The sequence below is a fragment of the Andrographis paniculata genome, unplaced genomic scaffold (assembly GCF_009805555.1).
Source record: "Andrographis paniculata isolate CXL003 unplaced genomic scaffold, ASM980555v1 Contig32END, whole genome shotgun sequence".
NCBI lineage: Eukaryota > Viridiplantae > Streptophyta > Magnoliopsida > Lamiales > Acanthaceae > Andrographis > Andrographis paniculata.
In genome coordinates this window covers 5,418,543-5,431,332 of record NW_026137565.1, presented here as the reverse complement: position 1 = coordinate 5,431,332, position 12,790 = coordinate 5,418,543, and the positions used below count along the sequence as shown (strand labels likewise).

At 32.4% G+C, this 12,790-nt stretch overlaps 2 protein-coding genes across 3 annotated transcripts; both read left to right on the top strand.

Annotated features, from left to right (window-relative positions):
- Positions 1–1,228: 1,228 nt before the first annotated feature.
- On the top strand, positions 1,229–7,885 carry LOC127247580 (fimbrin-1). Of its 2 annotated transcripts, none has more exons than XM_051269493.1 (15): positions 1,229–1,450; positions 1,653–1,886; positions 2,101–2,271; positions 2,483–2,721; positions 2,812–2,983; positions 3,069–3,107; positions 3,231–3,299; positions 3,408–3,524; positions 3,831–4,042; positions 4,348–4,428; positions 4,586–4,785; positions 5,854–6,011; positions 6,135–6,231; positions 6,432–6,523; positions 7,113–7,885. In XM_051269493.1, exons 2-15 carry the CDS (start codon positions 1,800–1,802, stop codon positions 7,569–7,571), a joined length of 2,193 nt encoding a protein of 730 aa, XP_051125450.1. In that variant the 5' UTR covers positions 1,229–1,450; positions 1,653–1,799; the 3' UTR covers positions 7,572–7,885. The 2 variants fall into 2 exon arrangements, with proteins under 2 accessions (XP_051125450.1, XP_051125449.1); XM_051269492.1 differs by having other exon boundaries at positions 1,230–1,450; positions 4,348–4,503.
- Positions 7,886–9,816: 1,931 nt separating this feature from the next.
- On the top strand, positions 9,817–11,196 carry LOC127247732 (probable long-chain-alcohol O-fatty-acyltransferase 5). The gene has a single exon (XM_051269713.1). The coding sequence runs from the start codon at positions 10,002–10,004 to the stop codon at positions 11,052–11,054; it is 1,053 nt and encodes a 350-aa protein (XP_051125670.1). The 5' UTR covers positions 9,817–10,001; the 3' UTR covers positions 11,055–11,196.
- Positions 11,197–12,790: the final 1,594 nt, after the last annotated feature.

The following is a 12,790-nucleotide window of genomic DNA, read 5'->3' as shown; positions in this document are numbered from 1 at the left end:
CATTGGAATGCCCAGACACCTCAAATGTTTGATGCGTCCGGACAATTAATTTCAAATGACAATAATAATGTAATGTGTAAAGACCAAAACTTCATTAGTTTGCCAATATTATTCACTATAATATATATATTCATATATTTATCAAATTGTATAATACTTTGTTTTCAAATATGGAAGATGCTTAATACTATTTACTAAAAATATGCACATATATATTGAATAATTTGTTTGTTTATTTAACAAATTTTTAGTGACATTATTCTTAATATATATTATAGAAAATACAATATATACTGTTCATTCATACAAAGTTAATAATTAAACATAAATTTTTTTTTTATATTATCGATATAATTTTTTATACATAATATAAAAAATATATTCATTCAAAAATATAAAATAAAAACATTCAATATGATTTTATTTATTTTTTTGTTAAATCATATAAAAAATTTATTATATTGTGTTTAAGTTACATTATATATATATATTACCTATTCAAGGGACAGTGTACATAAAATTAATATTTTCCAATTAGACCACTCTCCATCACGTCGTGATTAAAAATGGGAGAGAAAGAAGTGAAGATATTGTCCTCAACTACATCAAAATTAGGTAGACCACATATTTCTTCAATTTATTTATCACAAACATTAACATATACGCATATTTATTGTGTATGTATATAGGTATTTTGTTTTTATTTTGTATGTATTTAATCTTATTAAGGTAACAATTACTATTAAATAAATTTTTTTAAGAAAAAATAATTACTAAATATGTTTTTCTTTTAATATTTTTTTGAAGTTTGAACCCTAATCCCAAATTAAAAACGCAACTAAATATATAATTTCCGTGAATTATGCCAATTAAATATTTCATTTATTTGGTAATTAAAAAATGAAAAAGGAAAGGGTGGGAGGAATAGCCGGCTAGGGGTTGGGTAAGCTAAATAATTTTCACAGGGTTCGATATACCCCGAACACCAGGAGATCGATGCCGTTAATTTGATGTGGTCTACAGAATGAACGGAGGAGATTCATCTGGTGCTGAGATCCGTGGAGCTACAATGAGATAACCCCATTGAAGAGCGGTGAAAGGACGGTGGCGGGATGAGTGCTGTGGAAGCGGCGCGCGTGTATAACAGTCGCCAAGACAGCGCGTGGAGAGCTGGGCTGATCGAATTGGGCCTCTCTACAGTGGTGCGTCTGGCGTCTGGTTTTTCCCTTCAATCCATTTCTCATAGTCTTTGCGTGTCCACACCTCAAAAATCTCTCTCCCTTCTTTGCCCCTCGCCGAAGCAATTCCATTCTCTCCTCGATTTCTGTAAATGACGCCATGAATTTCACACGGAACAGTCAAACATTGAATGCTCTGATGGAAAACTAGGGGGGAAGATCGACAAGGGAAGAGTTTATTACCGAACCAGAATCTTTGATTGCCTTGACAGGTATGCATGTGTGCTATTGTGAACTGTTGAATCCAACGTTCGGTATCGATGCCGTCTGATTAACATTCAAACCAATCGGAGAACTACGGATTTATGGCTGTGAAATGTTTGATTGATTTCGGATTGATATTGTGGATTTCCGGTTCGTAGGAGCTGGAGGTATTTCGTTTTGTATTTACTTCGGTTTGCATGGTTTGTTTAGATGGTTCGTGTGATTAGATTGGCGTTCTGGTATTGAGGCGGATTTGGAATCCGGAGATTCTGATCGTTTGGGCTTAAACGGTTGTCACTTTTGTGCGATTTTGAGAGGTCTCCCCGCGATTCGCGGAGACCGCGGGGCGACAAGGAGATGTCCAATTTTGTGGGAGTTGTTGTTTCCGATCAATGGCTTCAGAGTCAGTTCACACAAGTCGAGCTTCGCGGCCTCAATTCCAAAGTAAGCCTCCCTTCATCTTTTTATTTTCTATTTTTTCGATTTTCAACCTCCGATGCTGCTATCTAGTAGTAATAGTTATCGAATGTACAATATGCCATTGTCGCGTTCCTGAATCTGAGAATGAAATGAAACCTGTTAAAGTGTATTTCTGTTGAATTTGTACTGAAGCATATGCTACTCTTCCTTTTCTTTATTTATTTATTTTTGTATGTAGTTCATAGCAATAAAGAATCAGAAGGGTAAAGTGACAATTGATGACTTACCATCCCTCATGGCAAAACTAAAGGGTTTTAAAGGTGTATTTAAGGAGGAGGATATTAGAGGAGGATTGCAAGAGTTGCAGTCTGATATGAACAACGAGATCGATTTTGAAGGCTTCCTCAGGGTAAGTTTTTTTAGATCATGTGATTGCTAGATTGAATTTTGCTTCTGAATTACTGGTTGGAAGTTGGTGATATGGATTTTTTAATCCAAATGTTATACTCTGAAAGCATTGAGGACTAGGTGATCTTTATGATTTGATAATCTTTTAAGTGTAAGTTTTCCTTATATATACCTTTGATGAATGGGGATAACATTTCTCTTTGGATAAACAGTTATACTTGGAATTACAAAGAAAAGCCCATGCTAAATCAGGGGATTCAAAGAACTCTTCTTCCTTCCTGAAGGCCACTACCACTACTGTTCTTCACAACGTCAGGGAGACTGAGAAGGCTTCTTATGTTGCTCACATAAACAGCTACCTCAGGGATGATCCATTTCTAAAGCAATTCCTTCCAATGGATCCAACTACGAATGATTTATTTGACCTTGCTAAGGATGGAGTTCTCCTGTGGTACGTTGCCTAACAATTTAGTGTTCCCTTTTCACTTGCTCAGGTATTCATGTCTTCTAGTTGTTTATTGTTTTGTTGGATCATTTTCAGTAAGCTGATCAATGTTGCCGTGCCTAACACTATAGATGAGCGGGCTATTAATACAAAAAGAGTACTAAATCCATGGGAAAGAAATGAGAATCACACACTCTGTCTAAACTCTGCAAAGGCTATTGGATGCACTGTAGTCAATATTGGTACTCAAGATCTTATTGAAGGAAGAGTGAGTTCAGCTCGCGCAATAATTGAATCAGAATTCCAGAATTTGGCATTAAAGATCTTACAGTTGTTCTGTTTATTTCTTGCAGCCTCATCTGCTACTTGGATTAATTTCTCAAATTATAAAGGTTAGCCTCTATATTTCATAGATGTTAGTCTTAAGTTGGCTTTATTATTTGTAGCTAATCTTGCAATAATGAGCATATGCATAGCTTTTCTTATACTAAGTTTTATATGGATGGAATTTTTAGATCCAACTATTGGCGGATCTCAACCTCAGAAAGACACCACAGCTTGTCGAACTGGTGGAGGACAACACTGTAATGGGCTATTTCCTTGTTCACCTAGATATATTTGACTTGCTGCATTTTGTTAGCAAGAACTGAGTTCCACTGTGCACTCTGATTAGGCATCATCAACATGTGCAGGATATTGAGGAGCTTATGGCACTTCCTCCGGAAAAGGTTCTACTGAAGTGGATGAATTTCCATCTCAAGAAAGGAGGCTACAAGAAAAATGTAACCAATTTTACTTCTGACTTGAAGGTATGTGCGTCTTTGAAGTGATCGAGTAAGTCAAGGTTTTCTGTTTAATGTTATGAATATTATAGTGACCATGTGAGGATTGAACACCCTGAGGTTGCCACCTAGCTGTTTGAAAGTTATTTGGCGCGATCTGATTTCCATGTTAAGTGCAGAAGTTCTCATTGTTCTTTGGTGCTGAACTTTAATGTTGGGTCCTGATACTTTACAGTAGTGATTAACTTTGTGCCTCCTAATTGTGGTCTTCCACACACCATAGACTCTTTCAGCTTTCGATCCCTTCTATATTGACAATTTTTTCTCCTGCAGGATGGAGAGGCTTATACTTACCTGCTTAATGTGCTGGCACCAGAGCATTGCAATCCTGCTACCTTGGATACCAAAGATCCTACTGAAAGGGCTAATATGATTCTTGATCATGCCGAGAAGATGGACTGCAAAAGATATCTGTCAGCTGAGGATATTGTGGAGGGCTCAGCTAATTTGAACCTTGCTTTTGTTGCTCAGATATTCCACCAGAGGTTTTAATTATTTTCATTTCTTATTCTGTCCTTTTTAGATGCATTGTCATGAATTTGTGATGGAAATTTGAGGTTGCCTTGCTGATAAGCACTGAGGAACCATAATATTGTTGCTAGTGTAAATATATCTGGATACACTGCTAATAGCACCATATGAGAAGGAACTAAAGGTTTTTTCCTTCCTGTCAGTTTCTCCATGCTGTATGTTCTCACTTAATTGGGATTGTATTAATATGTAGACTCTTTCTCTTATTGTTACCTCTGTGAACTCTGGGGGCTTATTAGGAACTGATATTTCTTCTCAGGAGTGGCTTGTCCACAGACAACAAGAAGGTTTCCTTCGCAGAGATGATGACAGATGATGAACTAATATCTCGAGAAGAGAGGTGCTTCCGCCTGTGGATTAACAGTTTAGGAATTGAATCCTATGTTAATAACTTATTTGAGGATGTTAGAAATGGGTTAGTTTCCCCGCTTGTGTATGTTGCTTATGTCAATGTTGAAAGTTGCTTTCTAATTTCTTACACTTAATATTGTGTGCAGGTGGATTCTTCTGGAAGTGTTGGATAAAGTTTTCCCTGGATCTGTCATCTGGAAGCATGCGACTAAACCTCCTATCAAAATGCCATTTCGGAAAGTGGAGAACTGTAATCAGGTTGTGAGGATAGGGAAGCAATTGAATCTTTCCCTAGTAAATGTAGCAGGAAATGACTTTGTGCAAGGGAATAAGAAACTTATACTTGGTAAGTGCTTGCTTTTACTTTGTCTACAGATTCAAAATATTGGTTTGTTTTAATTTATACTTTAAAGAATATAAAATATAATAAGAATTCAGGTGTGTCTAAGTTTAGTGATAAAATTGGCATGCTGTAGTGCACTTTTTGCCGCCACTTAAATGTTGACAATTGATATTCCTTTAGCCTAAACTGCTTGTGGATTTTCTAGCCTGAACAATTCGTAGTGTTTTTAGGAAATACATGACTGACTGTGTTTGGATTGCATCTGTATTTCTTGATGCTCCTGGACAGCACCTGAAGAACATCTTACAAGTAAATGAAATTAAACATAAATTGTCTTGTTTGGTTAATTTTTTACTTTCTTAGAACCCCCTCTTTTTCATATGTTATATTGTCAATTCCAAATGAATTTTGCTGATGCAATTATCATTTGTGCGAGTAACTTGATGCATATCTCGGTTTAAGTCCACTTTCAATATATATCAGCAGCAGAAACAATGCAAATTTTTTTGCCTCCAGGAGTTAATTTGTGTGTTGATTCTGACAAATGCAGTATGCATTTTCTGTCATGAATCACTTCAAACATATATTTCTTTTAAGCTGGGTATTTGATTTATTCTGGATCAGTGACGTCTCTCCTTTGCTTTTAACTATCAAAACTCCTTTATGACATCTGGGAAAAATAAACAAAAACAAAAAGAGGCAAGCAAGTAATAGATGAAGCTGAAAGAGAAGTTTATACTATGATGTTTTGAAGGCTTTCAAATGACCTTTTATAATTATTATTGCCGACATATTAAGTGGAATGATTAAACCTCAAGAGAACCACGTTCACAAATCTTGAGATTATGTTTGCAGGGGTTTTATTATTTCTTTTTTCTGAAATATTTTGGGTTTTCTGCTATGTTCGTGAGATGGAACTTGTAGATTTTCACTTTACTGTTCTCCCATTATAGAAGTTGATCACGTGATAACCCTAAATCTTGTTTCTGACAAACTGAGTAGTCTTTCAAGCTGAACCAAGTACTTGATACTACCAACTTTGTTCATGTATGTTCTCTTGTTTGCTTGAAGCTTTCCTCTGGCAGTTAATGAGATTCAACATCCTTCAACTTTTGAAGAACTTAAGATCCCGTTTTCATGGAAGGGAGGTTACCGATGCTGATATATTGAACTGGGCTAATAAGAAAGTTAGGAGTTCTGGTCGAAGGTCTAAAATGGAAAGCTTCAAGGTTGAGGATAATCTTATCTTCTTTACTAGGTTTAGTTTTCCATTTATTTACAAGTATGTTGTGCTTTGAAGGTAGTAAGTATATGGAGCGTGTGTGTGATGGTATTTTTGAATGCTTATGTAGGATAAGAGCCTTTCAAGTGGAATATTCTTTCTTGAGCTTCTCAGCTCAGTTGAGCCACGTGTTGTCAATTGGAATCTTGTAACCAAGGGCGGAAGTGGTATGTTTCCAATTGAACTCACATAGAATCATGCAATAGTTATTTGGATTTGGAAACTTCTTTGATGAACTATGTATGCGGAAATCTCTCTCTTGCAATCTTACAACACTACAATCTTCGGAGTGCAGGAGTTGCAAGAATTGGATTGTATTTTCTAGCATTATTTAACTGAAGATTTTCTTTTTGTTATCTTGCGATAGATGAGGAGAAGAAACTGAATGCTACCTATATAATCAGCGTTGCCAGGAAGCTGGGCTGTTCCATTTTCTTGTTGCCTGAAGATATAATAGAGGTAAGGAATGAGGATCCAATTATTAATAATTTCCCTTTATTACAGATCTTCTTTCAGGTCATAGTTTAGATGAACAGAGCTCTCTAAATGCTTTCCTAGTTTTTAAATGAAAAGAAAAAATAAAAATTAACCAAAAGTTTCGCTTTTAAATGCTTTTACATTTTGGGTGTGTTTGTTTGGAGAATTGGATTTTGGGTTGGGATTTTTATAGTAAAAAATTTGAATTGGAATAGTTGTATGATTTGATATAAATAAGTATTGATGTGATGTTTTGAATGTAAAATTGATTTTTATTATAATATAAAAAATGAAAAATAAGTGTTTGATTTGATATTTTTGGGGGAAAAATTTGGTGCGAAGAGTGGAAATCTTCCAAAATCCTTGAAAAGTGGAAATCTTCCAAAATCCTTTGTTAAATTGATTTTTAGGTGCATGGATTATTATCGAGATGAACGTAACAGTGTGTTATTATGGTTTAAAATAAAATACCGAGCAAAGGGTGTCATCATATGCGGCGCCTTAAGTTCAATAACTAGAGCTTGTTTACACATTGCATTTGATGGAGTTCTTCTATTACTATTATTGACAGGTGAACCAAAAAATGGTTCTTACACTTACAGCAAGTATTATGTACTGGAGCCTTCAGCAGCCTGTCGAAGACTCGGAGTTATCCCCCGCCCCCTCTAGCCGCGGGGGGTCTCCTGTACCATCAATTGATGGGACTGCATCTCCTGCTCCTAGTGGTATGACAGACACTGCACCGTCAGCCAATGGTGCTTTATCCCCGGTGGACCCGGATGATGTTGCAACCACCACAGCTCCTGCTGCTGCTTCGCGCGGGGCATCCCCCGTCCCATCGTGGAGCGAAGGGGATAGCTCAATTGTGTCTGAAATGTCACAAATGACCATTCAAGATACAACGTCGCACACTGCCGCCGTCGATGATAAAGCCTCTGATACTGCTGCTTCCACACAGTCAGACGATTCCACATCCGACACTGCAACTTCTGCTCCGCCTCCTACGGCAAGCAATGATCCGACATCGTAGACAAGTCCCCCGCCACCTGAAGGTGAGTAGATGCCATTGCAAAGTGAGTAATAGTTGCTGAGTTTTGCTAGGAGGAATTACATAGTACATTTGAATGTGATAAGGTTTTGTTTTTTTGCAAATTAATACGGTGTATGAGCAATAAAAGAGGGGGGAAATGGGCTTTTTTTTTCTTTGGGGTTTGCAGCTGTAACTTCTGTTAGAGTTGTTTTTATTTTTTTATTTATGAACCTAAACCCTTTTGTAGTGTTCTACGATCAACCATCAATTCCAATCTTTTGGGCAGGAAAATTTGCTGCTTGGTCGGATGAATATATATGGATATGGAAGTTAAGTTGATTTTATCCTTGAAATGATATGCTTATTTGTTTGTTTATTTATGAGCACAGTTTGGGCGTAGAGTACAGAGCAGTATAATTGAAATGATGCAGATCTTTGAGCCTTTAATACTTATTTCTCTCTAGATTTTTACTTACAATAAAATTTAAAATTAAATATTTGATTAAATGTATGTTGTTCAAATATTATATTCCCTTCGTCTCCTTCGTCTCACATAATCTGTCTCTATTTTCTATTTTCGTTCGTCCTACATAATTTGTCATTAATTAATTATACAATTTAATTATATTTTAAAATTTAAAATTTAAATTTAAAATTTTTTTAATTTTAATTAAATTATTTAGTTATATTAATTTTAATTTATAATTATTTTTATTAAATAATAATTATTTTTACTAATACATTTCTTAATTATTTAATAATTATACTTTACATAAATTCCTTATCTACAGTAATACATCCATATTATAGGACGGAAAGAGTAGACAATAATACATCCATATTATAGGACGGAAAGAGTAGACAGTAATACATCCATATTATAGGAGTATTTGTAATATATTAAAATATATTTCTCTTTCTGTTATTCAAACATGAATTTAAATATTTTGCACAGATTTTAATAATAATAATAATAATAATTAATAATAATTCTTAATCTGTCTTTTATAGTAAAAAATAAAAAATATTTTTTGTTATTCAAATATAAATTTAAATATTGACACAGATTTTAATAATAATAATAATAAATAAATAATTCTTAATTTGTCTTTTATAATAAAAAATTTAAAATATATTTCATTCACCCGTTACAAATGTGATTTTTATTTTGTCTATAATATTTTTATTTAAATAAATTTATTTATCTTAAATATATTTTAAAAAATATAGATCATTTAAATTAAATTTTTATAACTTATTAAAAAATTTTTTATTTTATTTATATTTTAAACTATTTATTTTTTATAAAATTAATTTTAAGTTAATTATAAATAAATATATATTTTTATTTATTTGTATTATATAAAATTTAATTATTTTTAATATGATACCTATATTGCATATTGATATATAATACTAAAAATATTTAAACTACCAACCATATTACTTATATATAAATAAAAAATAATACTTAATTTTTCAACTCCTAAGATTTACATTTACATTTTATAATTTTTTTACAAATGTCATTCTATTACTATTAGACACTAATTTAAGTATTTTTCTTTTATTTTTGTTAATTTATACTGTGTTTTAATATAATAATTAATTTTCAAAATTAACATGCAAAAAATAAATGAGACAAAATTAATATTATAATTTATTATTAATAATTTATTAATTTATAGTATTTATTATTAATAAAATAAAAAGGAAAATGAAAGTATAAAAGTGATTATAAAAAATGAAAATTTAAAATTTATAAAGTAAATGAATAAAAAGTTAATAATAAATAAAATTTATGGATGCTACATTACTGTCATTACGTATGCATCGTAGTATATGCCTTTTTTATTATTATTATTGTATTTTATATTTTTGGTACGTGGCATTGCCAGCTATGATATTCTTTAGCTATGATACTAAGATCTCCAACTCAGCACCATGTGTTGGGTTGTCTTCAATCGATGCAAATTCAACGTTAATTTTTGACGTTGTTTTATTTTACTTTTTTTAATATTTTTAATTTTAAAATTATAAATTTAATTTTTATTTTTTAAAAATTTTTAATTTTTTTTATTTTAAATTATAAAAATAAAAAGTTATTTAAAATAATAAAAAAATTAAATATTTAAAGAATAATAATAAAAAATAAAATTATAATTAAAATAAAATTATTGTAATAATTACACATTTGAAATTAAAATCGAATAAATAAATAGAATTGAAGAGTTGAAAATGGCTAATGCCATATATGTCTTTTCAATTAGTGTTAATACCACTACAGTCCATTCACAAGCCTTTTTTAGGATTCCTCCACTCCAGCAAAGCCTAAATCAAATTCGACGGCGGAGCATCTCCTTCCCCGACCTCTTTTTCCAAGCCCCTTTCCCCGTTTTCCGACGACCTAAATCAAATTAGTCCCCGTCGATGGACGGCGAAATCAGCAATCTGCTCCGCCTCTGCTTTTCCCTAATCGCCTCTTTCACTTACTGCAGATTACTTCCGGCGAGACTCCCCGCTGGAAAATGGAGGTTAATTTCTCTGCTCCCGATCATCTGCGTATTCATGGCGCTCCCGCGGTACGTCGCCTCCACCTTCGCCACGGCGGTGATGGCTTTCTTCTTCACCTGGCTGGCTAATTTCAAGCTGCTCTTATTCGCCTTCGATCGGGGACCGATTGCATCTCTGCCGTCCAAGTCGTTCCCCGTTTTCATCGCCGCGGCGGCGTTTCCGTTCACGGTTAAGCCTCAAAACGACGTCGTTGAAGCTTCCAGAAAGTCGAAAAAATTGCCTATAAATCTGACCACCGGAATACCGATCGCCGCCGCGTTAATGTCGACGGTGTACTATCGCCGCCAACATCTCCACCCCCAAATTTTGATGGCTGCCTATTGCGTTCTGGTCTTCCTCCAGCTCGAGATTTTGATCGAAATTTCTAGCGCCTTGGTGCGCCCGATGTTAGGTTTGGAGCTCGAGCCGGCGTCCGACGAGCCGTACCTGTCGATTTCGCTTCAGGAGTTCTGGGGCCGGCGGTGGAATATAGCCACCGGAAACCTACTCCGGCAGGCGGTGTACAAGCCGGTCCGGTCGGTGACGGCGCCGGTGCTGGGAAGAGAGTGGTCCATTCTGGCGGCGGTTGAAGCAGCTTTTCTTGTCTCCGGTCTTATGCACGAGTTGATATTCTGGTACACAACTCCGGCGATCCCGCCGTCGTGGGAAGTGACTATGTTCTTCGTGGTTCAAGGTGTGGGCGTGGCGGTGGAGGTCCTGCTGAAGGCGGCAATAGCCTCCAAGAAATGTCGGCTGCTGACGTGGTGGGTAAGCGGGCCGCTGACGTTAGGGTTTGTGGCGGGGACGAGCTTCTGGTTGTTTTTCCCGCCGTTGATACGGAACGGCGTCGATGTGAGGGTAATCGGAGAGTTCAAATTCGCCGGAGAGTTGTTGAAGAAGAAGGGCCTAGAATTAGTGATGCTTGGCTAATTACCAAAGTTAAATGGGCCGGGCAAAATCCGAATAGATAGAACAAAATTAATTTGTACTCCGTCCGTAAAAAAATAAAATAAAATAAAATATCTTAATTATAATAAATAGTTATAAGTACTCCCTTAGTCCTACATAATTTATTTTTATTTTATATTTTTTTCTGGTACACATAATTTATCTTTTTTATTTTTGAAAATATAATTATGCAAGTATTTTAAATTTTATAATTTTTTTAATTTTAATTAAACAATTTACTTATTTTAATTTTAATTATTTTTACTAATATACTTTTTAATTATTTACTAATTATACTTTATTTAAATTCTCGTGTCTACAGTAATACATCCATATTACATAGGATAGGACGAAGTGACCAGTATAAATGTATAAATGCTGTCACATATTACATTCAATTAAACTAAAATTCAATTAATTAAATTTGTTTGATTAAGTTCAAACACATTTTAAATATTTGTTCAATTCAAGTTGAATACTAAAAATAACAATTCAAGTTGAATACTAAAAATTCATTATATATTTTATTTGATGTGGATTCTTAAAATTTGGGTGCATTCAATTCAAATTTTAAAAGGTCTTTTTAAATTTTGGTATATTCAACAATTCATGAACTTTTAAAAATTCATTGGATTTTTTAATAAAATTGTTAACAAATTACACTTTATAGAATCTCTTAAAATGAGAGTGAAATTTCAATGGATTCTCAAAATTAATAAAAAAGTACATATTATTTTATTTATAGCATTAATAACTATTTACTATTTTATATGTATTTATTATTTTATTATAATAATATCAATAAGATAAGAAAATTTAAATGTTTAATAAAAAAATTACAAATATTTTAAAGTTTTATATATTTGAAATAATATTAAAAATTATATATATATAATAACAAATAAACTTGCTCGAATGGTTTGAATTAATATTATTAGTTTTAATGTTTGGAAATATTAAATCAAAATTAAATTTTTCATAATTTTAATTTATATTTTCTTATTTCGATTTCAATTCCGTCAGTTAAAAAATCACCGATTATATTTGACAATGTTATTTTATGTTTATTTATTTTTAATTATTTTATTTTTAATTTTAATTAATAAAAATTGTAATATTAATGTGATTTTATTTATAAATATTTGTTTTGTATAAAAAATCATATAAATAATAAGAATAACAATTAAATAGATTCTTACAAAATAAAAATGAATTACGCTGAATATATATAATATAATAAATCCGATCAAAATAATACTATAACAAAAAATATAAATTTAAAAATATTATTATTATTATTAAAATAAAATAACAATGAGAATAATAATAAATATATTTATTGAGAACTAATGTACTTTTCAAGTGTATTGCATATATTTGAAGTTATATAAATCAATAAAAAAGTATTTAATTTACAAATTTATAAACTCTAATGAAGTCTAGAGAAATCAATAAATAATTTAATCAAATCTATCAAAATTCATATAAATCAATAAACAAAATTAATTAAACTCTTGCATAAATTATATAGAATATATAAATCCACTTAAGTTTACGGACTTTTCAAAATCCAAACAAATCATTAAAATCCTAATTATATACGCCATGTGTATACTTCATCTGTCTCATAACGGTAGATACATTTGGAATAAGTAAGAGAATGAAATAACAATATCATTATATTAATAATGAGCTTAAAAGTATTAAAAGACAAAAAT